We start from the raw sequence: 24,607 nt of genomic DNA on the forward strand, positions 1-24,607 counted from the left end.
AGCATGCTGCTGCCTCTTATGGAACTCCATCCGCCGGGCCATCTTGGTCTCAGTAGGCGCCAAGTGGCTTGTTAGGCAGGCAAGAATATCTTTGAGAGATGTCTCACTCAGCTTCGCTGGAGCAAGTAATGCCTTGGCCAGCTTGAAGGTCTCGGGCCCACAGTAGCTCAGGAATGTGGCCCTTCTTTTGCTGGCATCGGTGATCCCTTGAGCCACTGCAAAGAACTCGAAGCGTTCGACGTAGTCTTCCCAGGTGTGGGGCTCTGATGGCTGGAAGGGCTCCAATACCCTTGGACTCTCCATTGTCCTAGCGGGCAGGGTCGTCTTCTCAGCTGGCCAGTGAGTCTTGTTCTCAGCTGCAATCCGGACTCTGAGGCAGGGTTGTGTTTAACCGCTCCTCAGCATTCCGGATCCCATCCTCGTCGCCAGTTGTTGTGACGTGGGGTTTGTGATTTCAGCTCTCTTGACAAAACATGCTGGAGACAGTTCTCTAGTAACAGCTCTTTATTAAAGTGAACAAGACTGAAGACTGAGGAGAGGAAAGCTACATTTATAGGGACAGGGGACTAGCTAGGAAGGGATACATTTTGGAGGGAACAATATCAAGCAATCACAGTGCTGCCTTTTGGAGGAAACCAATAAGACAGAGGATCCAAATACAGCAGCTTAAATGAACCAATAGTAGCTGTACCCTCTGGAACCAAAAGGCAGTTACTTTATCCTAATGCAAATACAGACAATAATAATACAGATATAAAATCCTTTGACTCAATACATCGCAGGGATTCGAACTGCCGACCTTCTGATCAGCAAGCCCTAGGCTCTGTGGTTTAACCCACAGCGCCACCTGTGCAGTCCTATGACCCATATATTCAGAAACGAATTCAACTGAGTTTAATGGGATTTATTTCCAAGTAGGCAGGTGTACTGGGGTCTTAATCACCTTTTCCACTCATAGCAATTTTGGTTTAATTTTGGTGAAGAAAGAGAACCCTTGGCGGCAGGGCAGGATAGAAATACAACAGTAAGCAAAGAGAACTTGTCTTTTGTTCCTTCTCTTTTTGCTCATTTGCCCAATCCATGGCAATGTTGCCTGCTCATTCTGTTGGGCAGGGAGTGGGACAGGGTTTCGCCCTTTTCTCTTTTGCCTCTCGCGCTCAACCCCTAGACATGTTAAGGTACTTTCTCCTTTACAGTACTGCATGATTATGGCCCTTCCTCTCTGTGCACTAGGCAACAATTCTGGTCCACCACACCCTGACTATCTCTTGCTTAGACTACTGAAATATTCCGTTCTCTGGTCTTCCGTTGTTTCACGTCTAGCCAATCTGCTGACGCCCAAATCATCCACCTCTCTTGTTGCTCTGATCCTGCGACACCACTCCTTCCACTGCTGTATCTGCTTTCTTGCGCGCTCCTCGATCGGGCGCAAACTCCTTACCCTCGCCTTCCAAGCCCTCCCCAGTGATCATCTCTGCGTCGCGTCGTCGGGGCGGGGCCAAGGCGAGCGGACCGCCCGCCGGGCCGCAGCCTGCGCTCCGCCTGCGCGCACCCGGGGTCGCCAAAGGGCGGAGTCGCCGGTGCGCCTGTCTCCCGAGGACCGCTCCGCCCCGTTTCCCCGGCCAAAGGCCGCCCGAGAGAAGGATCCCGATGGCCGGCGAGGAAGGAGGCAGCTCGGGCTCGTCTCCGGCGGCGCAGCCCAGTCCCGGCGGCGGAGAAGCTGGCGCGGCTGGCGGAGAGGGCGCTGGAGGCAGCGGCGGTGGTGGCGCTGCCTACGACGCCAAGTGCGCTTTCTGCCGGATCACGCACGGAGAGGAGGCGGGCACGGAGCTGCTGCCTTGCGAGGTGAGGCGCAGCGAGCGAAAGGGAGTCGGGCGGGTCCTCCACATCCTCACGTCCAAAGGCTGCAGCCGAGCCACGAAGTAGAGCTCAACTCGGGCTGGAGGCTCATCCAGTGCTAGGGATGGGAGAATGGACTCCAACTCCCATCAGCCCCTTCCAGCGTGGCCAGTAGCCAGGGACGATGGGATTTGTAGTCCGGCAACAGCTGCAAGGCCGCTTGCTCGCCCGCCATCCCTTCAAATTCTAGCCCCGCTCAACCCGTTTCCCACGGTGGGCAACCAACCCCGTATTCCTCACTCGGCTCCTTGCCCTCCTCTTTCTTGGCAACTGCCACTGGAGCTGGAGGTTCCATTGAGGTTTTATGGCTAATAGTCATTGATAGACTTAGGTGAGAAACCTTTAAAGCCAGTGCCCATCACCAGGTCTTGCGTGCTTACTCTTGGATTAAAAATAAAATAAAAGAGTTATGGATTTGAAGCTTTTAAGGTTGCGCCATTTCTGGTGCTGTTTGTTCTATGGGTTTTAGGCTGTTCCTCGTTTTATATTGTGCTAGGTTTTATGGCTGCATGATTTCTTTTGGGAAACTGCCCAGGAAGCTTTTTTCTACAAAAGCTTATTAAATACACAAATAAATAAACTGTGATAGTGAAAAGAAGCTTGGCCTCTGGTTTTCAGCCCCAGCCCGCATTCAATCGTGAATTTATTCTTAATGTTTGCACACCACTTCTCATCATAAATACCAGGATCAGTAACCTTAAGATAACATGAATTATTGTTTATATAATGACATCAATAGAATATATGTGCTTCTTAAGCAAAAAGAGCGTTCTAACCCCCAATGTGCTAGAAATTTGGGGATGAAAACATGATTCATTTATCTCAGTCCTTTAAGTGCTAACACACTTCTGCTTCTCTCCCATTACCTCATCCTTTCACCCTTTGCTTTTCACACATCATCCTAATTGTGTTTCCCTCTTGTTGCAGCTATATGGTAGTCAGGTTCCCCCCCCCACTTTTCTCCCTGCCTACTTAACCAGGGTTAATGGATAGTGGCATTTTATGGAAAGAAAAATAAATGAGTGGGATTGGCTGATACTGCTGGAACATGGCTCTGATGGGACTAAAAATATAGCCTTCAAAATGTTGTTAGGTGTTGCTGCATGGTTTACATGCCACTTGCACAATTAATATTGTTGGTTGGTACTAGCTTGTTAGCATTACTTACTGACATGCATGGCTATCTCAGATGGGTACCTGCAAAACTGTTTCTTCATGACCTGCTATTATCAAGCTTTTCTTCTCTTTATTTTTTAGGATGAAGACTTGGTGTGCTTTAGAGATATCAGGCCTGGAGCTCCACATCATTATTTAGTGGTGCCAAAAAACCATATAGGAAATTGCAAGACTCTAAAGAGTGAGCATATACCATTAGGTAAGTCTGGACCGAGCACTCAGAATACTGGAACTGAAAGTAAATGAATAAAACATAACAACAACAGTGCGTTATTGTTGAATGCAATTAGCTGCAAAACAAGAGTCTATATAATTAGCAGTTATTATGGATCTCAACAACTGGAGCCCTTGGATCCCATCTGTACCGCAAGTACTACCAGCACCCCCCTGCCCCCCATTGCTTACCAAGAGGTAGAAGGCGGTAGCTGTGGCAACTTGCTAGCAATCCCTTTGGGGGATTAATGAGGAGACATGTCCACCATCTTTTATCCCATTTCAAAGTGTCTCTTCCATGAAACTTGTTGCAGGATGGCCATTGACAAAGCAGTGGACTGGATCCTGTCAGATATGGGTCTTAACCAGTGTTTCTGTCATAGATCCTCTGGGCAGCCTTGACCCACCCATGTGCCATTTCAACTCTCTATATTTGATGTCCCACTCCCTGATGACTCCTGACTGATACCCTGTACCATCCACCTACACCCATTGCTGTGGAGATTTCACAGGACACGGACCACCCACATTTAAGCCTTGCAGGGTATAGAATGACTGTGTGTTGGTTTTTAATGGAAGCTGAGATCTTTTTTGGATGCTAAGTTCTGTCTGAATGGTCACTCAGCTTGCATGGTTTGGCACTAGGGGTCCAGAATATTTGCAGCTCCGCTTGGATTGAACTTAATCTGGGAGCTTCCTTACATGCCAGCAGCATATGGCTATGTGGAGCTGAAGACTCCCGTTTTCCCCCATGAATATGTTCTTCAAAACAGTTTTCTTGGTATAATCAAATCCTAGACATAGTATATTGGAACTAGTCAGAAAGCATGCCTGAAAACTGGCTGTCCATCACACTTGCTGTGTGTTGTATAGCACCAGTAGTGAACCAAGTGGTGCACAAAACACAGAAAATTACCCAGTCCTTAAACCTGCATTGGGCAAATTTGTGGGGAGCAGTCTTCATTGCCAGTCAGGTTAGACCTGGGTAGAAAAGCAAGCAAAGGTGGAGGTTGAGAAGGGAAAAAGGAGCTGCTTCAACTTGCATAACCTGTTGTGGATATTTTCACCATGTGGTTATCTGCCCTTTACAGATCCCTTGTGGTCCAGCCTGCTTTGGCTTATGTTTTTGTAGGTTACATTATCACTAAAAATAAATGTTAAAATTTGTACATAATAATATGTATGCTTCTTTAGAGCTAAAAAGCTATAGCTTTATAGCTATTAAGTTAGCCAGGCTTACTTTGGAATAAATTCTACTGAAATCAACAGAGTTTGCATTAGTTTCAGTTTAGGATAAAGCTGGTAAGACTATAATGCATCAGAAATCTAACGAGCTTTAAATCTGATTTTATTCTTTTCTCCCCGATCTGACAGTGGAAAGAATGATGGCAGCTGGAAAGACTGTCCTTCAGCGAAATAAATTTAATGACTTGAATGATATAAGGTATGTTTCCAAAAAGGGAAGTATATGGTAATGTTCATTATAATAGAGTTGCGTAATACATAAGGAAAGTGCATATAATTTGGTTGTGTTATATGAAATAATAGCTGAAGGTCTTAGAATTTTGCATTAGTGCAATGCACAGACCTGCTTGCTGTTTTAAGTCCTTAAGAGCTTTCACACACTTCGCTCAAAAGAATGCTAAGTAGTTGATAACAGATTCTTTTTCTCCTCCGTTTCTCAAGGTTGGGTTTTCACTGGCCTCCGTTCTGCTCTATAGCCCATTTACATCTTCATGTCCTAGCTCCAGCTAGTCAGTTGGGATTCTTGTCCCGAATGGTTTACAGAATCAATTCATACTGGTTTATAACAGTAAGTATTTCAGTTAGTTTGGTGATCCCCATTTCCCTTCTGCTGCAAAGAAAGTACTGGACACCACCAGTGCAAAACTTTGAGGCTCCCTTTTCTACTTCTTGTGCCAGTGAATTCTAAGATGTTACCATTTTGCAATCAAAAGGCATTGAGATGCTGCCATTATTCCATTTCCAAGGCACTCTGCCTGACCCCGACTACTCCTTTTGAAAAACTTGCACTGTTTATCCTCTTTTTGTAACTCTCAGTCTTACTGTTTACTGTCTGATATTGAATTAAGTCAGGTTGAAATAGTCCTATCAACTTAATAATAACTGTTAACGATGTCTAGATTTTAACTAACTGCATTTAAAGTGTTAGAAGCCATCTTTCATATTTTCTTCATTGTAATAGAAGACACCACAGGAAAATGATCCTGCATGGACCCTTTGTAGATGACGCTTTGCCCCCGCCCCGCTTTCTAAAATGGCCTTCCTGAAAGTTGTCGCCACAGATGCTTTTGCATCTAGGCTGGCAGTGAGGGAATGGTACTATTGCTCAGTGGTTTCTGTTACTTATCTCTCCAGTTTCAAGGGGGCAGCAAGTAATCTCTGGGAAATATTAACGTGCAACATAAACATCTCTTTAACAGGCTGAGCAACTCTTGGAACGGCTGAAGGCAGAAAGTGCTACTATCTGAAAAGCACTTGTTCCAGATCATACATCTCTCTGAACTGTGACCACTGATTATAGGGTTGGATGTAATTCTTAATATGCCAGGTGTTTGAAAAATAGCACTTGAATCTGCTGCTATACAATGGTTGAACTCATAGTTAAAGAACATTTTACAATACATGTCTCAGGCAAATACCTGAAAAAACAGCACTTTCGAGAACATCCATATCGACCAATCGGAAAGTAAAAATACCTATCCTTCTCCGAAAGAAAATACTGATCTTGTAAAAAAAAAGATACAGTATAATTAAAGTTTAATATATGCCTTTGGGTTTGACTGTTCTTTGTCTAAACAATGCAAGAAGTTTGTGCCTATACAACACATTAGTGACATTTTTGGCATTGCAATGCTAGTGATAGCAATGATGTCTTGGTGCTAAATCACTTATCACACACATGTACATGACTGTATGCACAGCAAGATATCTTAACAAGCCATTGGGACCAGAGTATGTCTTCCATCTGTACTTATCATGTGAGACATCACACCATTAGTATATTGGTCTAGGATAAGATTGTTTGAATGTGTACCACTGTAAACAATTGTAACCAGTTAAATGCATGTAATTAAGATTAGCTAGAAGGTGAATTGCAGTGCAAGTTTACATAAAGGAATGGTTTCTTTTTACTTTGTTACTAGTGAAAGGTATCCGATGTACGAAGTATAAGAGGCTTATGCTGGAACTAAACTTGTAACCATAACTATAGCTTTGGATATTTGGGAAATCTTAAGCATGTTGGGAGGCATTGCCTACTGTGGGAAACTACCACTATGCAGACAGACCTTGGAATGGTTATTTCTTAGTATTTATACAATAGTTCAAGTACCCAGAACATCTTACAACAAAGAGTTTGTCAATATGTGAATTCATGAATGTCACCTGGTTGTTTTCTTTGAAATCAAACATAAAACACTAAACCCATTCTTAAGGGTAGATTATCCAAATCTGTTTATCAAATTTTAGAGGGATATACATTATTCACAAATGTCCCATGTTGACTACCTAAAGCCTTCATCCAAGCACTCATCAGAGTTGCTTATATAGCATACTGCTTGTCCACCTTACATGACCACAACATTAACTAAGTCCTCTCTTCCAACAAAAAATATCTTGTTCTTAGTCTACCTCCACAGCCTTAATGTCAAGACTGCAGATGCTTTTAAGACTTGGCATAGAATGGCTTCTAGAGAACATTTCAAATCTAATTGGATTTCTTACTGAAAAATTAACTTGAACAAGCACTTGCTGAAATTGTGCAGTACCTACTGCATTACTAAAGCAACATCCAATTATTTAGCACAGTTTTGCATCATAGTAGTGTTCAAAGTATGCCAAAATACAATAACCCTTTGTGTTCCTTTATGGCTTTAGCATTTTAATCCTCGTATTTATTGGCGATGGCATGTATTCATTTTGATACTTCGAGTCTGGATTCTAACTACTGTTGTTAAAATAATCAACAAACGTCTTCCTTTAGTGGAGTAATAGTTATATTTATACCATGTTGAAATGTGTTATGTATGAAAAGCAGTTGTGATTGTGAGTTTATGTACCATTGGAAACATTATAGCAACATTAATACTGTTTGAAAAAGAAGCTAATAAAAATCAAGGTGTAGAGATGAACCTCTTGAATGTTATTGTATCAGAATTTGAGAATATTGTTTGTGAACTGGTACATTTCAACACCTCAGGAACTCTATGTATGATAAACCTGCCATCTAGTCAAACAACGTAACATTAGTTATAATCTGAAAACATTTTGCCAAACTCATTTGAATGTTTATAGTCTATTTCTAAAATCAAACTTTTAAGAATTAGCTTTTCGGCATGAATTTGAAACTAGCTACTCTAAAAATAGTTACTCATCTACTTTTCCAAAGTTTGTAATGTTAAAAACATCCATTTTGGAGTGGAAAATGTTGCTAACTGCAAAGTAAGAAATACTTTTAGAATATCAGTGGTGGTACAACAACACTTACCCCCAAGAAAATGCTAAATATTTTTAATGTGTTCACATCACTTCCATTTTTTAGCATCTACATTTCAATTGCCATGACTCATGTGAAATACATCCATTTTGCAGCCAAACAGATTTCCAGTTCATGTACACTCAGAAGAGTTATCATTCTGTTGTCTTATAATAAGCCCTTATCCCTTACAATGTACAGTGGAACCTCGGTTTATGAACACCTCGGTTTATGAACGCCGCGGACCCATCTGGAACGGATTAATTCACTTTCCATTACTTTTAATGGGAAAGTTCGCTTCAGTTTATGAACGCTTCAGTTTATGAACAGACTTCCGGAACCAATTACACCCATGTTTCAGTTTATGAACGCTTCAGTTTAAGTACTTCACGGACCCGTCTGGAACGGATTAATCCACTTTCCATTACTTTCAATGGAAAAGTTCGCTTCAGTTTATGAACGGTTACTCCGCGGACCGTCTGGAACGGATTAATCCACTTTCCATTACTTTCAATGGGAAAGTTCGCTTCAGTTTATGAACGCTTCAGTTTATGAACAGACTTCCGGAACCAATTGTGTTCATAAACCGAGGTACCACTGTATAGGCAATGACCATGAAGGGGGAAAAACGTGACAGGTACCGTAAGCCCGCAACTTGCACAGGGATCACATCTAAAGCCAAAATCATGTATTCTGTATTCAAAACACTGGATTCAATGGTGGGTGGAATTGCTGAAGAAATTTCTCCCATAACCCCACCTCCTATCCATTTTCTTTTTTAAAAATTTTCACACATGTGAAAGTGAATGGACACAAGTTAAATATGCATAACTTCTACTTCATTTTTGTTTTTAACCTGTTTCCACCAGATAGCATTTTCTTCATCACATCCTGGCCAGCCGACATGGTTGATTAAGGCTTTTAAAGGAGTTGCCAAATGCAATCATGGAAATCCAACCATCTCATTCAAGTAAGGTGATAACTACATCATCATCTTTTCCTTGCCAAAGCATTTCGCCTTCAAAATCAACGAGGCCACGCTTCCTTGCCCTCAGTAGGACACCTACTACTTTGTTGGATATAGTTACATATCTGTCAAAGAGCTGTTTAAATGTTATTCTTACTTGTCCATCGTGCCCTCTCTCTCCAACACTACGTATGACCAAGCATAATTCTTCCACTTCGTTGCCTATGTGTGTGTGAGCTTCCTTTCCTCTTCGTTCTGTTTTGGAGCCTTCGGGGGGCCTCCCATAGGTGGGATCTCCTCTCTCAGTATGCCGAGTTACTGGCTTGTTGCTGCTGAAGGGGTTCTGTCTCTGATAATCAGCATGAACCTCCAACCAGCTCTGCCAGCCTCGTGTCAGTTCTCCCACAGAGCTAAGATCACTTCTTACTGCTTTGGTACTCTGCATTTTGCTTCCATGTACTGAGGCTGTGACATAACAAAAAGCAGAGCTCTGAAATTGCAAAAAAACAAAAAAAACGCACACATTTATTTTAGCCAAAATTCGTATACAGTACTACCTTGGTTTAAAAACAGCTTAGTTTATGAACAACTTGGATTAAGAATGCTGCAAACCCAGAAGAAGGTGTTTTGGTTTGTGAACTTAGCTTTGGGAGCAGAACACGTTCCACTTCCTGTTGACTCCATTTGTAAATTGAGTCCCCCGCTGCTATGGGAAAGCACGCCTTGGTTTAAGAATGCTTTGGTTTAAGAACGGACTTTCGGAACGGATTACGTTCGTAAACCAAGGTACCACTGTATCAAGGTAATAATATTTTTGTGGTATATAAAGCCATCAATATTGGTAGTAAAATGGCACATATATATTCAAAAGGAGTAGGCATCTTAGTCTGATAGAACAAAAAACAAGCCTTAGGGCATCTTAAAGAGTAGTTTTTACACATTAAGTCTAAGGTACCACAAGACATCTGCTTGTCATAAATAGTGATCTACTTGCCTTCTATTCCTAATAGCAATTCAGATCATACCCAGCCTGTTGCACCTGTTTTCATTTTATAGTTGCATGACCTGAAAGATAAAACTGTAGGCCAACCCTATACTATCCTTTAGACAAGTTTGGTTACTTAGACACAATTCTATGCATGTTTATACTGAAATCTCACCAAGTTCAATAGAACATGGGTCCAGTGGGGTAGGATGTGGTGGATGCCATTCCACTTTTCAGACAGACCTATAACCACCTCACATTTCAGCTGGGCATAACCCAGTTTGGCATAACCACCCCACTTCTGCTTTTCTCCTCACTTACTCCCAAGTTTATATACACAGAGATTATAGGCTCAATACATGTCATTTGGAAGCAGGTCCCTTTATAGTCAATGGTGTTACCAATGTGCACAGGATTCTTTCTTTCTTACATGCTAGATATATTCAAGGGAAAGAATTATGTGCATTTGCTCAAGGTAACACCAAAGGTATTGATTGCTTGGTCTGGATAAATGTGCCCTTGGAAAAGCTAACATTATATTTAAATATATGCTTATCTTGTAGAGTTCCTCTTTTCTCTGCAGCATGCCAATAATTACGATGCATGGCCTTGTCAACTTCTTTGTAGCACCTTCCTTGATAGAAGTCAGTTAACCAGAGTACAGTCACCTTATTAATTGTCACAAAGGGGTGGTGATTCCTTCTACAGTTGTGCATTTTTTAAGGTGGAGAGAACATACAAGATTCTATTTGAGGTTTCTGTAGGTTTTTAACTACAGAAAATATTCCACTTAATATAAGATAGCACTAGGTATATATAAAAACAATTTCCATAATGGCATGTGAGTGCAGTCTTTCAATACCCCTACTTTAATAGGTAGAAAATGGAAACAGCCCAAAGGGGGTTTCAATAACCCTAGTAAAAAGGTTCCAGCACTCCTGCAGTGCAAATTCATTATACATGAACAGCAGCAAACATTTTCTATTGGGTGCAAGTCCTCAGATTTCTAGAAAATTAGCATGTAGCTAAATGCATATCCACCAGGTAACTAGTTTATGATAAGCCTGTGTAAAACAGCAGGTGCCCATTTTGGAAGCTGGGTTCTTAGCTTTCGCCTTTATCCATACGTATTGAGTGCGCGCCACAGCAGCCGCTGTACAGTACTGTATTAAGTTTTCAGGCTTTGCAGCCGCTTGCCTATTTGTGCTTCAAAAGTAACCATCTATCTCAGCAGCATATTTATCATAACAAGTCGCACTGATTTCTATGGTGCCGATTCCTACATGCGAACTAAATGCACGTTGCTTGGAATCGCATTTCAAAGCGTTGCATGCATGCAGCTGATGACAAGTATGCATGCCGAGTAGTAGCGGAATGCTACACATTCTCTTCCACTCCGCGGTGGAAAAAACGAGTGTTACAGAAAGGATTTTTTTATTGCAAACATCCTCACCTTAATCCCATGGCGCAGGCTGCGGTAGCTTTTCTAGCACGTTCACACACACACACACACACACACTGTATATATAATTGACGGGATCTCCTTAAGGAGAAGAAAGGAAGGAGACACTTCCTGGGGGTCTAAGCGCTACTGCCCCCAGTCCCGGGCTCCCTCCTCCCGCCCGCCATTCCTTCCCTGGGTTCCCTTCTCCTCCTTGTCTCCTCCCCTCGCCCTCAAGCACCGCCTTCCCGCCGTGATGCTGCCCTCCACGCGCATGCGGGCTTTGGGAGGCGGCGGCGGCGGTGGTGCGATGGCGCTGCCCAGCGCGGGTCTTCCGCGCTACCTGCTGCTGCTGGCGCAAGAGAACCTGGAATTCCGGCTGCCGGTGAGTCCTGAGCGCGAGAGCCCCAGCGGCGCCCGGAAAGCCGAGTGCGCGCGCGGAGCCGCTCCTGTTTCTCCCCTACCCCGAGCACAGGACAAGCGAAGGAAGGAAGGAAGGAAGGAGCCTTTGCTTTCCGGGCTGCTGACAAAATGCATTGTTTACGAACGAACCCCGGGCTTTTCAAAGGCCCTCCTTCCGTGTACAAATCGCACCCGAGGGCTGCTGCAAACCCCCGTTTCCTTGACATGGCAGAAGAGCCCGTTCGTTTCACTGTGGTAGCGGTGTGCCAATGAAATGTTGATTCATACATTGGATTTCTATGTACAGTATAGAAACACAGATACGTGTGTTACAGCAGTGCCGGATGCACGTACTGTATAAGCTGAACACGCTGTAGCTTAGGGCCCCACTCTCTTTGGGGCCCCCAAAATATTTAAAGGGGAAAAAACCTGGATGTACATTTCCAAAATATAAAATAAAATAAAACCTACATACAGCAACAGTGTTTTCTGTTGTGTAGACTCCTATGATGTAAGTAACAGGCAGTGCCGGATTTACGTATCAGTTAAACAATAAAGAAAAAAAACTGGATGTACTTTGATAAAATACATATTTTGTTATGTGCAAATGGTTTTAGATACCTATTAGGTCCATAAATTACAATATAGCATATATTCAACACAAAAAACAGCAACCATTTGTTGTTGACAAAGGACAGCTGGACATATAAAGGGCCCCATTACCTTCAGTAGCTTAGGGCCTCATCAAACCTAAATCTGGCCCTGTGCCACAGTAACAACCGAAAGCAATACCCCCACCACACATACTGTATTGGCCTGAATATAAGCCTCACTCGCCCTCCCCCCCAAAAAAATTCCAACCGTGAAAATTTTAAGTGCGGTTTATATTCGCGACCTTACGGTATGCAACCAGGAGTGCAGGGCAAACAGTGCCCTCCCCATGCATAGTCCTACTTCCTCTCCCCCAAGGCCAGGAAGGGAGCAGCTTATATTTGGGCATTTTTTCATTTTTTCTTCCCTACCCCCTTCCAATGTTAAAGGTGCGGCTTATATTCGGGTGCGGCATATTCGGGCCAATATGGTAGGTTGTTGGGGGGGGGGACGTAAATTGTTTAATTAGCCAAAGGTCTGGGAGAAGAGAAATTTTTTATCCTTGGGGCGAGCATTTCACAAATGGGGAGCCACCACAGAAAAGGCCCGTTCTCATGTTGCCACCCTCTGGATCTTTCATGGAGGAGGCACATGAAGAAGGGCCTCGGATGAGGACTGCAGGATCTGGGTCAGTTAAGACGTTAAGAGGTATGTGTGCCTGTTGGTTCGCAATCCGCAGATCTGATAGCCCATTTGAGCGTGGGAAAAAAAAGAAGAACTCATGCCTGATAGCTTAGAAAGGGAGAAGGTATCTCCCACTCTGACTTCTGCACATTGAAGCATGATGTGACAGGGTATGGAACTGTATCCTCTTGACAAGCTGTGCTGCAGTGAATAAATTCAACAAAGAAAGTTCCCTAGATGCCTGTTAGAAAGAGCGCAGAGGAATGTTTTCAAGTGGTCTTCACTGGACTAAAAAAGATAAACTCCCCTAGCTTGCCAGAAGCGGCTTTGTCATGCTGGCCACATGACCTGGAAGCTGTACGCCGGCTCCCTCGGCCAATAATGCGAGATGAGCGTGCAACCCCAGAGTCGGTCATGACTGGACCTAATGGTCAGGGGTCCCTTTACCTTTACCTAGCCTCATCAGTAGGGTGTCTTTGGATTTTTCATAGGTTTGATTTTTAAGCGGTACCTTTAATGTACATACTGAAAATGTGCTCCTTTTATTCCAGCCAAAGCTGAGCATCTTTCTTACTGCGATCCTATTCACATCCACTTAGGAGAAAACCTATTGAATATTATGAGCTTACTTCCAACTAACAATCACATAGGATTACTCACCTCATTGAAATTGCATGCTCTCACTTTATCTAGATTGTATGATGAGTGTTTATATATACTAAGTGTATATGGACACTGATTTTTGGATGCTTTCTGTTGTATGCAGTTCTCTGTGATTCTCAGAGCTGTACTCTTGTATCTGCAAACCTTGGAGTAAGTGCCACTAAGTCCCACTGAGTTTACATAGGTGGGCTACTAGGGAGAGAGCGCTCTCAGTGGTCACAGCCTATGTGGAATGCTCTCCTCAGAAAGGGTTGCCTGATGACCTTTCTATGTTCTTTAAAAATATTTGTTTTGTAATCTTTTCTCCTAAGGAAATAAAGTCTCTGGTTTCCCTCTGTGGTGGACGATTCAGCGATCAAGAGGAATTGAGATTAAATGTAAGTATTAGATTGTGAACAAGTCTGTGAATCTTCAGCTCCTGTGTGGTTTATTATTTCCCCAAAAAACTTTAGTGAAATATGTATTTTAGAGCTAAGCTTGAATCTTCGTTGCATTAATATTTAAGTTCTTTAGATAGAAACAGACCTGGAAGAAATATTGTTCTAGAACTGAATGTGCTATTTTATCTCTTTCAGCACTTGGCAATCTGTGTAAATAATAGGCCACTATAGATTTACTATTTATTTTGCAGCCAAGCAAGAATGGGTTGCAAAGCCAAACAGTGAATCTACAATTGCTCATCATTTACACCGATTTTTGTTTCAAAGTACTTGTAGCATGTAGCCTCTTTTAGTATTTGTAAAGATATGTTTTTAGGTTTTTATTGGTTGCGTTTGTTGTAATTTTTGTTGTTGTAAGTTTTACTGTTTATATTGTGTTTGCAAGTTGTTATGGGTCACTTGCATGGGAAAGACAACTCACAAATATGAATAATAATTTTCAGATGTGCATCAAAGGGCTTGTTCACACACCGTGAGTCTGCTGAAGGATCTAGTACCTTGCACAATATTTTGTTGCCTTGCTATTGTTGTGCTGTATAGATGATTCTATGTGGCTGCATTTCCACATAACACTTAGACAAACCATGGTTTAGTGTGAACTTGCAGGCTCCATATCCTGAACTTGCACTTTGCTCCTCCCTGGTCTTTTTAGCTCTGTGTTGCATAGGAGCCAAACTAAAGTTTGACTTAGTGTGTTATTTAGACGTGGGATCGCTCTCCCTTCCTTAACCACGATCTGTAGTCAAGGTTTGTTAGGGGAAACCAAATTTCCTGAACTCAGCTTTTGCTGAGTGCTGCCAGCATACCTTGCAATGGTGTCAGAACAGAATCATCTTGTGAAGGATCACAAATTACCTAATTGATACATACATCGAAGGACCTTCTATATAAGGGATGACTTGAATTCTATCCCAGGGTGCTGCTGTCTTTTTGTAACATTGATTCAGGCCTGAAGTGACAGAGTAAGTTAACAACCAGAAGGCGCACAACCACAAACAAGGTCTAGGTGGTGATAGAACCTTCTGTGTAAGAAGCCGGGCATAAATATAGAGACTTGTAGTGTGTTCACGCAATATGGAACCCCTCTTCACAAACTGAAATGAAAGCAGAGTATTCAAAGCTGTCAATCGTAGCTCCCCCCCCCCCCCGAACGCCACTTCCTGCTTGGGCTGGACTCAGATATCTGAGATGGAAATATTATTGCACTTTGTTACCTTTCTGCAAGAGAAAGTGGTAGAAGTGAAGACAAGAGTAAGGAAGGCAGAAGCTGGAGAGAGGTTCAAAGGAACATTGGATTAGTTGGCATGCTTGTCTGTCAATTCCGTGACAGCTGAAGTACACACATTTTTAGCTTTCCTCTTGTAGTCCATTTGTCTTCTCCCTATTGATATTTTCCCTTTCTTTCTTTCTTTCTTTCTTTCTTTCTTTCTTTCTTTCTTTCTTTCTTTCTTTCTTTCTTTCTTTGCAGTCTCCATTTTGGATTCTTAGCATGCCTTCAGAAGAGATGGCAAGAGGACTGATGAAGCGAACTGTGTGTGCAAAGTAAGGGCTATACTTTTAGAAAAAAGAAACAGCCTGCCTGCTAAGTTTCCTTCTAAGTTTTGCCATCTCATTCTTCCATTATTTGGGATGTAGCTCTGCTTCTGTGCTGAAGCAGAAATTGTTTCTGGATCTTTAACTCTTGAAAAGCCCATTTGCTATACAAGTTAATAGACCAAATATAAGGACTACATGGGTTTGTTTTTTTTTGGTGTGTGGCAACATTTTGTTCAGTTTTATTACCTGAAAATATTTCAAAGTTACTTATGCATATTTCCCATTGAAATGTTTTCAGTAGAACTTGAAAGTAAATCATGAAAGTAAAATTGTGGAGTTCATGAGCATGTTGAATCAGAAGATTTATAAGTGAACTAGGAAAAGCATTTATGAATCTTTTTTTCCCTTTGCTGAATGTAACCTGTTACAATACTTTCAGATGCGTATTTGAACTGTGGGGACATGGGAAATCTGCAGAAGAGCTGTACTCTTCACTGAAGAACTACCCAGCAGAGAAAATGGTTTGTATAAGAGAAGCTGGTTTGGATTTTGCTCTGTCTTTTTGGAGCCTGTTACACAGTTGTACTCAATAGTGTATTGCTTCTTGTTCTAATCAAATCTTGTTTTGCTTTGTTTTAGGCCCCATTTTTACAGTCCAGTCTAACTTACAAAATACAGGTTCACACTTTTAACAAAACACTAACACAAGAAGAGAAGATTCAGAAGATAGATGTAAGTAGACTGTAATTTCTTGAAATCATTTCTTATATTTGTGCTCTTCCTTAATAATGAGTGATAGTGAGCAATACAGAGAGGTCATGTTAATTCCATTCTGGAATGCTGACTACTATGGGATTCCATTTCAAGGAACTGGTGATTTGCTTTAAAAGCCTTACCTTAAAGGCTTAGCATACCCGAGGAACAGCCTTTTCCGCTCTTCAAGTCATTAAGGGAGGCCTGGTTGGCCCCATCTCTCATCTTTTCCAGAAATAAGTTTATCTTAGGCCAGAGAATAGAGCTTGGTCAGTAGAGATGTCTATGGAGTAGCCTCTGCAGAAAAGTCAACCACCAGCATTCTTCAGTTCTTGCTGTTCTTAAACAAATGGTGCTTTATCAAATGGTGATAAATATGTGCCAGCAGAAGTGCTTCCGTTAGCTCAAAGCACGGTGCCTCATTTTTGTCAGTCCCACCCTACTAATTGAAGCCATATCCCATGCTGTTCCAGCAGCTACCCCAGCCCTCAGAAATTTTGGGCAGGAGGCACACATGCATTGGAATTGGTGAAAATCAGGTGCAATTCCTCTAGTGCTTTCCACTAATGCAAAGTCACCGTTGGCTTTTGTTAAGTGTCTGGCCTTCCTCTTGATTCAATCAAGTTTCAATCAAATATTATTAATCCAAAGAGAAAACAATAAGAGAACCATATACAAGTGCTGACACAGGAGCCAAAATCAAACGTTAAACAGATAGCATGTACAAATAAAAGGCAAACCAGTCTTTATAGTCTTTGAAGCTATATAGCGGTCAGCAAAGTGGCAGCAGGTCGAACGAGGTGTCAATGGTAGACAGGCTGCCGGCGTTTTTTTGCCTGTTTCGCCCATATGGCGGGCTTCTTCAGTAGTTTCTAATAAGACCTGGTTTATACCACCAGTGAATGCACTAAACATAAAAGCACAAGGAGAAACTACTGAAGAAGCCCGCCATATGGGCTATATAGCTTCAAAGACTATAAAGACTAGTTTGCCTTTTATTTGTACATGCTATCTGTTTAACGTTTGATTTTGGCTCCTGTGTCAGCACTTGTATATGGTTCTCTTATTGTTTTCTCTTTGGATTAATAATATTTGATTGAAACTTGATTGAATCTGGTGCCCTTGCGTGCTGCTTGTTTTGTATTGGACTTTTGAAGAAATTGGCAGCATTAGCCCATTATCTCTGTTTTTGTTGTACCTATGGCTTTCCTCTTGGGCTGCAGTTTTTTCTGTTATATATGATGTGATTTTAATGGATTGTAAATTTCATGTTTTTGATTTTCACACCTTCTTTGGTAGCTTGTTGGAAAGGCACCATATACATATTGAAAACGATAGTCTGAATACTTTTAGTAATTATTCGGGTTTAGTAAGCTAGTATTATGTTTCAGTAATAGTTTAGTAAGCTAGTATTATGTTTCAGTAATAGTTACTTATATTTATGTGTTTCTCTCCCTCCCTCTTCCCCTCCTTAATACAGTCTTTAGAATTTTTGCCATTTGAAGGAAAAGTAAATTTAAAGAAACCAAATCATATATTTTGGCTTCTGGAAGATTATGGAACGGATCCAAACAATATCCCAGAACAGCCCCTTGATTTATATTTTGGGAGATGGGTGAGTAGAGTCATTTTATTAATAATTAAAGAATTGTTACAGCATGAAAGAGACATGATAACTGAGAATGAGTTGATAGTGGGGCATGATTTCTTCATATTTTGATCGTGGATCTTTTTAATACCATAAGCAGGTGGTAGGCAAAGTCAGACTGGGACGTACTCAAAGATCTGAATGATTTGAAGTAGCTCAGCAAGGATTTCTAACTCCCAGTTGTTTTAACTATGGCAGCAACAAAATGAGTCTTTCCTTTCCCCTCCACTCCAAACTATACTACCAAAATAAAGCTGATTGGAGGGGGGGGGCTTAACTAGGAGTGTATTTTTGTGTGGAAGGACTGCAAGCTCAGTTCAGAACAAATTCCAGGCTTTCATAATTATTTTGTACCCAGTTCCTGTCAGTGGATCATAGGGTTCTGGGGGGACAGAATCCAAAGAATCCAAAGAGATCCCGCCTGAAATCTTGCCACCCCAGTTATCAGCATCTTTGATCACATATTTGATCACATATTGATATCTATGATGCATATTTTTCATTTACGGCACTAAATAGCAGTGGTGGGCAGATGTCCAGCCTTAATCAGCTGTCTTGCAAACAAAGTTGAACTATGTGACTTTGGCCTAATTCAGATAGTCAGGTCTTACGTCCTTAAACAGTTGCTCCAGCTCAGATTACTTACATCTCATCAGTTAAGACATAGTGTGGCCATACTGGCTGGGGCTGATGGGAGGTGGAATCCAGCAACATCTGGAGAGTCACAGCCCAACTGCCCCAGGTTAAGAGATGCCTAGCATGCTTTGTAAAATTTAGACCTATTGGCGGAACTCTAGGATTCTAGGGCTTTTTGTTTTGTTTTTTAAGTTTAGGTTTGGACAAGAAAGCGTATTAGAGTGCTAGTCAGTCAGTGTTTTATGAGCTGGCGTAGCATATGTGTTTCCTTTTAGAAAGCAAAGTAACAGTGCAGTTCTGTGTATTTTGGGTAGTTATTGGTAACCAGAGTTAATGGTTCTTTCCTCTCTCCCCCTTGCCACAGATTGCCGATGGACAAAGGGACCTTATTGAATCATACAGTGTAAAAAGGAGACATTTTATTGGGAACACAAGCATGGATGCCTGCTTGGCTTTTCTTATGGCAAACCACGGGAGGGTGAAACCAAATGATGTTGTTTTTGATCCATTTGTGGGAACAGGTATTTTTCCCTCCTCCAATGGGAAAAAAATTAATTTGTATACGGCCCGCACCATTTGTAAAGTTGCCTGTCAAATTTGTATCTGTTATCTCCCTGGGTTCTACCGTGTTTCTCATATTTTAAGACATGTCTTATTTTTTTTTTTTCCGAAGAAAATAAGCCTATGGCTTATTTTCGGGGGTGTCTAATTTTTTGCCGAGCCATGACTGAGCGGGAACCAGCAAAGGCAGCAGCCCGCCGCCGGCTTGGAGCTCGGCAACGTGCGCGCTGCTGCCTTTGCCAGCTCCCGCTCTGTTGGAGCTCGGCAAAGCGCCGCTGCTACGGTACCTTTGCCGGCTCGAGCTCCAAGCCGGCGGCGGGCTGCTGCTTCGCGGCTTCTCCTCCTCCTCCTTCTCCTCACTGCCGCCTTTTTCGGGCTCCAGCTCCTTCTTCCCCACAGGCTCCTCCGCGGAAGGCCCGTCCAGCAGCTCGGCCTCTGAGTCGCCGCTGCTGCTGCCGCCTCTTTCTCCTTCTCCGCCGCCGCCGGGCTCTCCTCCTCCGGGCCCCTCGTCCTGGGCGGGAAGAGCGGTGGTGGGGTTCTCGGCGGCCGCCAGGCTCTCCTGGGTCTCCTGCCTTCCCGCTCGCCTCACACGCGCGGCACACGAACAGGCAAGGCGGCGCGCTGGGCCGAAAAGGGGGAGGGAGGGGGGAGGGTGAGCGCAGACGCGCGCGCAGGGGAGGCTCCCTCTCACCGGGCCATGTGCGCGAGAGCGGACCCGGCGGCGAGTCTCGCGAGAGGGGGCAGGGAAATTGAGCGGGACAGCAGCAGCCCGCCGCCGGCTTGGAGCTCGGCAAAGCGCGCACTGCTGCCTTTGCCGGGTCCTGCTCATGTCTTATTTTTGGGGTATGCCTTATATTTCGCAAGGTCTTGAAAATCCTGCCATGCCTTATTTTTTAGGGATGCCTTAAAATATGAGAAACACGGTATCTTTTCTCTTAACATGTTAAAAGAATTTTAACATGTTGTTTTTCTTAAGTATACCTCATCGATTACAACACTGGTTCCATATTACTGTTTGGCCATTTGTGATCTGTCCTTATCCTCTGACAGTCCATATAAGCAATCTCTGATGTTGAAGGAACAATAAAGCCCTTTGTTATCCTCACTTGCCTGCTTAGGGAGTGGTACTCTTAATACATCTACTTCAGTTCTAAGAAGTGGTGCATTGGAAATCAAGGAGCAGAGAGTGAATGTTCAACAGAGCTTTCTCTGGAGACGGGGAGTGTCCAGGCTAATACTCAGTAGCACATATAGGAATAAACACTGCAATCATGTTCCCAGGTTTGTAGGTAGGAAATACTCCTTCACATTCTGTAGGCTTGATAGAAAACATATTTTCTTCCTTTGATGACCTTTTCCTGATATACCAGTAGGGGGCGAGTTTATCCCATTTATATTGTTCGTTTAGAAGCAGCTCTGTGAAATACCTTAATGTGAAATTAAATATTTTGTGTGTGTGTGTGAGCGCGAGCGCGCGCACACACACACACACACACACACACACACACATACCGTATTTATATAAAGACAAGATAAACCACAAGTAGCAATAAAGCAAATTCACATAAAGGGAATTTAAAAACTGTTGCAATAATATGAGAAGAGAAGGCTTTCTGGCAGAAGACATAAGAAGTTCAAGGGATTAAAGGTGAATGATGCTGTATCAAGTTTGGGGCTGATGTCAAGTATGAGATTTGATTTAGATTCAGAAATAGGCTCTTGCCTTTGCCGTTATTGCCGGCAATGCTTCACACCCTTCTTAAATAATATGTGTGTGAAACAGTTGCGTATGCCTGGCAACATATGGCATCGAGGGGCATTATTTGTTTGTCTATTTGCTTTTCTGCTGTATTTCTGCACTATAATATACATGTATCAAATACCTTTTGCTGTTGTATTCCCAAATAGTTGCATCGTCAGCACCAAGTGGTACTTTCTTTGTTTTGCAGGTGGACTTCTTATCGCTTCAGCACACTTTGGAGCATACGTATGTGGGACAGATATAGATTATAACACCGTACATGGACTGGGTATGTTGCTTTCAGTTCTTAGCAGTGAAAATGTAATGATGTGGTTAATTACACAAGTTTAGCAAAGAATCAGAGATCTTCCTGTTCAAGCTTGGTCAGAGATGGGCGCATTCACTTAACCTACCCTCTACACCTCCGCCTATGCGCTCCTGAGCATAGTGGATCATGGGCAACAGGCAAGTTGACTGCAGAAAGGATTTTTTTTAAAATGGAACTGCAATGGATGGTGCAAGTGAGAGGGCAAGTTTTCTTAGGGTTTGCTTTTGATTCATGTTTATGTAAGGTAACTGCAGAGAAAGGGATGAGTGAGTTCCAGTTTTTCATGTTACCGCATTCAATGAAGAAGTCACTTCTACCTTTGCCAATGTTTGTTTGAAGTTCCAAAGCCACTTGATTAATACAGCTGCAGCTCTAAGGGTTAAATGGAGCCCAAACTATGCCCATGACATTTACTTCCTTTTCTTACACTATTAGAATAACTTTTAAGTTTCTTGTACTTATTATGGATGATGCGGGATGTGTTCAGTAGCTGTGCTTGTTATAGATTTAAAACTGGAAGTGTTTGCCAGAGATACCTTATGTGAGGGGAACTGAAATAAATTGCGGCAGGAATCGAAGGCCACAGGATAATCATTTGAATCCAATATGGCATGAAATTGAGTTGGCGTTGTTTACTCCCCACTGCTCCCAGGCAAAGCTAGCAGGAAGAACCAGAAGTGGAGAGGACCTGATGAAAATATCAGAGCGAACCTCCGTCAGTATGGTTTGGAGAAGCACTACCTTGATATATTAGTTTCTGATGCATCAAAAGCCATATGGAGGAAGGGGGTGAAGTTTGATGCAGTAATTACAGACCGTAAGTTAATGCACAGCCTAAAATATGTATGATTCATAAATTCAGTCTGTAGTGATAATGGAAACATCTGCAAGCTTGTCATACAGTTTGCTCTTCCAAAGTGAACGCTAGAGCAATAACATTCAGACTGAATAAAATTTGCTGACCAGTGAGCCAATTGCCCCCTCAGTTCATGCATCTTTTATTTTATGAAAAACGAAGTCTTGCAGGAGCAGTTCCCGGTAACTTGGGACTAGTAGTGCTAAAATAGCTTTTTATCCTGAGAGTAAGCATATTGCAGTTTTCCCTGATTGCATCTCAACCTCATAATGGATATAAACATGCTTCTGTGTAGCCTTAAATGCAAATCTCATGCTGACATCTAGACCCTGTATATTGAAGCTGGCAGCTTTTAAGTTCGCATTGTAAAAAAAGATTGTGGTCTGTAGTTTGACCACCTGCAAGTATCCACTGAATAAATTTTTATGTAAATGTAAATTTCTTTACATTGAATGTGTATATTATTAGGAGTTGTATCTTTTTTAGGAAACACTCAAAATTTTTCTTTTTTGTTTCCGAGATTAGCACTTTGAAGCCATTTTGAATGTGGCAGTGATCTTAATGGACAGTTGCTTACTGGAGTGTTTCCATACAGAAAATTCTTGGTTTCCAGTTTGGTTATGCATTAGCTTGCCAGTAATTTGTTAAAGAATTTAAATGTTTTTTTCATGTCTAGTCGTAAACAGGAAGCTCAGGAAAACAAAACATAACCATCTCTCACTATGTATTAATTGTTGAAGCTGTTCATGAAAAAGATGTGCCATTTCTTATAAAACAGGAGAATTCACTCTTTGATCTCCTTCTTTTAAATACACAGCCTTTACAAGGCAATGCTTGTAGTTGTTGGCAATATTTGGGAAGCAGAGAAATGTTCTTCAGATGCAGAACTGGAAATTAACTCCATAATGTTAATTGCAAGTCAGTGTGAATTAAACACCCCTCTCTAATTAGTGACTACAAAAATATCCCCCCAAGTGTCTTTGGAAAGCCTCAAGCAGCTTTTAAAACTATGAATAATGTTCAACTAACACTTTGACACCATGCAGTTATAACTGAGCATGGAATATATAATATCTGAAGCTTATTACTAAGAAAATATGTACCAAGTTTCTAAATTTTTCAGTTGCCACATACAAGTACAAAAGGCATTTATTTTCTTAATAAAACAATGCACTAGCTATGGATGGAGAAAAACATACTAATAGCTTAGAAAATGCATGGATGGTTTTCCAACAGTGTGATCTGTTAAAAATACACATTTTAATCATTGCATCAAGTGTAAGTTCAAGAGGCACTGTCTACAACTGCTGTAGCATTATAATTAATTTGATGTAAAATCAATCTAATAATCAATTTTATAATTTCGTAATAAGCACAGCTTATTAAGATTTACTAAAAGAAAGAAAAAGCATCCAATTTATGCTATACATCTAACGAGACCCTGTGCTTTAAGGGTGAATAAATTATGATAATTATTTTATTTGTATCTTAGTTTGCCAGATCATTTGAGCTGCCCGAAGCTCAAACACAATGATGAAATATGAATGGCAAGCAACATACCACATACAACAGTATGAAAAACAAAGGAAGAAACCAAGTACCAACAGTGAGATAAAAACATAGTGGGCTGAAAAAATGGAAAAGAAATAAAAAGGCTACTGGGTGCTGTTGGTGCACTGCCTATCTAGAAGCCAAGCAGATTTTCTGGGACAGACTTTCATGCTACTATAGAGAAAGCTGCCTCTCTCCCATCACCATTAGCTGTGACTGATGGCTGCAAGATGTGGAGATTCGCCTATTCCTGAGTGGATGCGCCTATTCATATGTGGGAGGAGGCATGGAGGGCTTTAAAAGTGTCTTGAATTGGGCTCAAATGAATCCGAAACCTCTGTATTTAGCATAGTTTCAGGCTCCAGGGATCAGGCTTTGTCTTGAAGGCTCACTGTTGCCTTCAGCCCCAGCTAGAGTTTCTGAACAGGTAGTATTGATGGATACGTGTCGTACATTCTTGATCTGTGCAGCTCCATACGGCATACGAGAAGCCACCAGAAGAACCGGTTCGCAGAAGGAAATGGCCAAGATGGCAGAAAGAGGGTAGGTAAACGGTGGGTTGAGAATGCAGATGTCCGAATAGAAAAACAGCTGTGGCTTCAGAAGCGTTTTTGCATTTTGCTAAACATTCCAGCCTTCTGCCAAACCAGCGACAAATCCGACAGGGCTGTTTTTAATTAACGTTGCTTTTATGTACGCAGCAACCACTCTTTTAGCGTCTCGCTCGTGTTTTTAAAACACTGGGATTAGGAATCTGACTACTACATGTTTCCCATATGGAAAATGGGGAGCCTCTTGCATTCTGATTTCGACATAGGAGTCTGGCACCTAGTGTGCATATTGATGCAGTTACACAGTAGCAGGTAGAAAACTGGTGGGGAAAAGTTGTTCAGTAATGTCAGTGGAGGTTTCCTTCTGAATCTTAACCCCAGGCCTCGCCACTATGACGTGGTGGCTTTTAGGACTTGGGATAGCTGGTAGCAACCCTCTTAGTGCCTGAAATCCCAAGTATTTTAGCCTGTCTCTATTGTTGTGATG

General features: G+C 42.1%; 2 protein-coding genes and 1 long non-coding RNA gene across 5 annotated transcripts in view; 2 read left to right on the forward strand and 1 right to left on the reverse strand.

Annotated features, from left to right (window-relative positions):
- Positions 1-496: 496 nt before the first annotated feature.
- On the forward strand, positions 497-7,442 carry HINT3 (histidine triad nucleotide binding protein 3). The gene is made up of 5 exons (XM_035109251.3): positions 497-1,845; positions 3,157-3,274; positions 4,663-4,732; positions 4,975-5,101; positions 5,733-7,442. Exons 1-5 carry the CDS (start codon positions 1,651-1,653, stop codon positions 5,778-5,780), a joined length of 558 nt encoding a protein of 185 aa, XP_034965142.3. The 5' UTR covers positions 497-1,650; the 3' UTR covers positions 5,781-7,442.
- Positions 7,443-7,805: 363 nt separating this feature from the next.
- Positions 7,806-11,414, reverse strand: LOC148686256 (uncharacterized). The gene is made up of 2 exons (XR_015948966.1): positions 11,192-11,414; positions 7,806-9,243 (listed from the first exon to the last, which is right to left on the reverse strand). It is a non-coding gene; the product is annotated as an uncharacterized LOC148686256 (long non-coding RNA).
- TRMT11 (tRNA methyltransferase 11) overlaps positions 11,411-24,607 on the forward strand; it is a 35,363-nt gene continuing 22,166 nt past the window's right edge. For 2 of the 3 annotated variants that reach the window (XM_088666119.1, XM_035109252.3), the window contains exons 1-10: positions 11,411-11,564; positions 13,831-13,896; positions 15,428-15,501; positions 15,935-16,016; positions 16,135-16,227; positions 17,729-17,863; positions 18,897-19,053; positions 21,043-21,123; positions 21,815-21,979; positions 24,040-24,112. In XM_088666119.1, the coding sequence (XP_088522245.1) occupies positions 11,436-11,564; positions 13,831-13,896; positions 15,428-15,501; positions 15,935-16,016; positions 16,135-16,227; positions 17,729-17,863; positions 18,897-19,053; positions 21,043-21,123; positions 21,815-21,979; positions 24,040-24,112 (1,055 nt within the window). In that variant the 5' untranslated portion in view covers positions 11,411-11,435. The remainder of the gene's footprint in view (positions 11,565-13,830; positions 13,897-15,427; positions 15,502-15,934; positions 16,017-16,134; positions 16,228-17,728; positions 17,864-18,896; positions 19,054-21,042; positions 21,124-21,814; positions 21,980-24,039; positions 24,113-24,607) is intronic. The other variant, XM_035109254.3, reaches the window with a different exon arrangement.

Source organism: Zootoca vivipara, chromosome 3 (genome assembly GCF_965207765.1).
Source record: "Zootoca vivipara chromosome 3, rZooViv2.hap1.1, whole genome shotgun sequence".
NCBI lineage: Eukaryota > Metazoa > Chordata > Lepidosauria > Squamata > Lacertidae > Zootoca > Zootoca vivipara.

What these genes read in the sequence shown, in the direction of transcription:
- HINT3 (XM_035109251.3), top strand. Translation starts at nt 1,651, where the DNA reads ATGGCCGGCGAGGAAGGAGGCAGCTCGGGCTCGTCTCCGGCGGCGCAG. An exon ending in CGGAGCTGCTGCCTTGCGAG is followed by an intron (nt 1,846 to 3,156) that starts GTGAGGCGCAGC and finishes TTTATTTTTTAG; the next exon opens with GATGAAGACTTGGTGTGCTT. An exon ending in ATTCATACTGGTTTATAACA is followed by an intron (nt 5,102 to 5,732) that starts GTAAGTATTTCA and finishes TCTCTTTAACAG; the next exon opens with GCTGAGCAACTCTTGGAACG.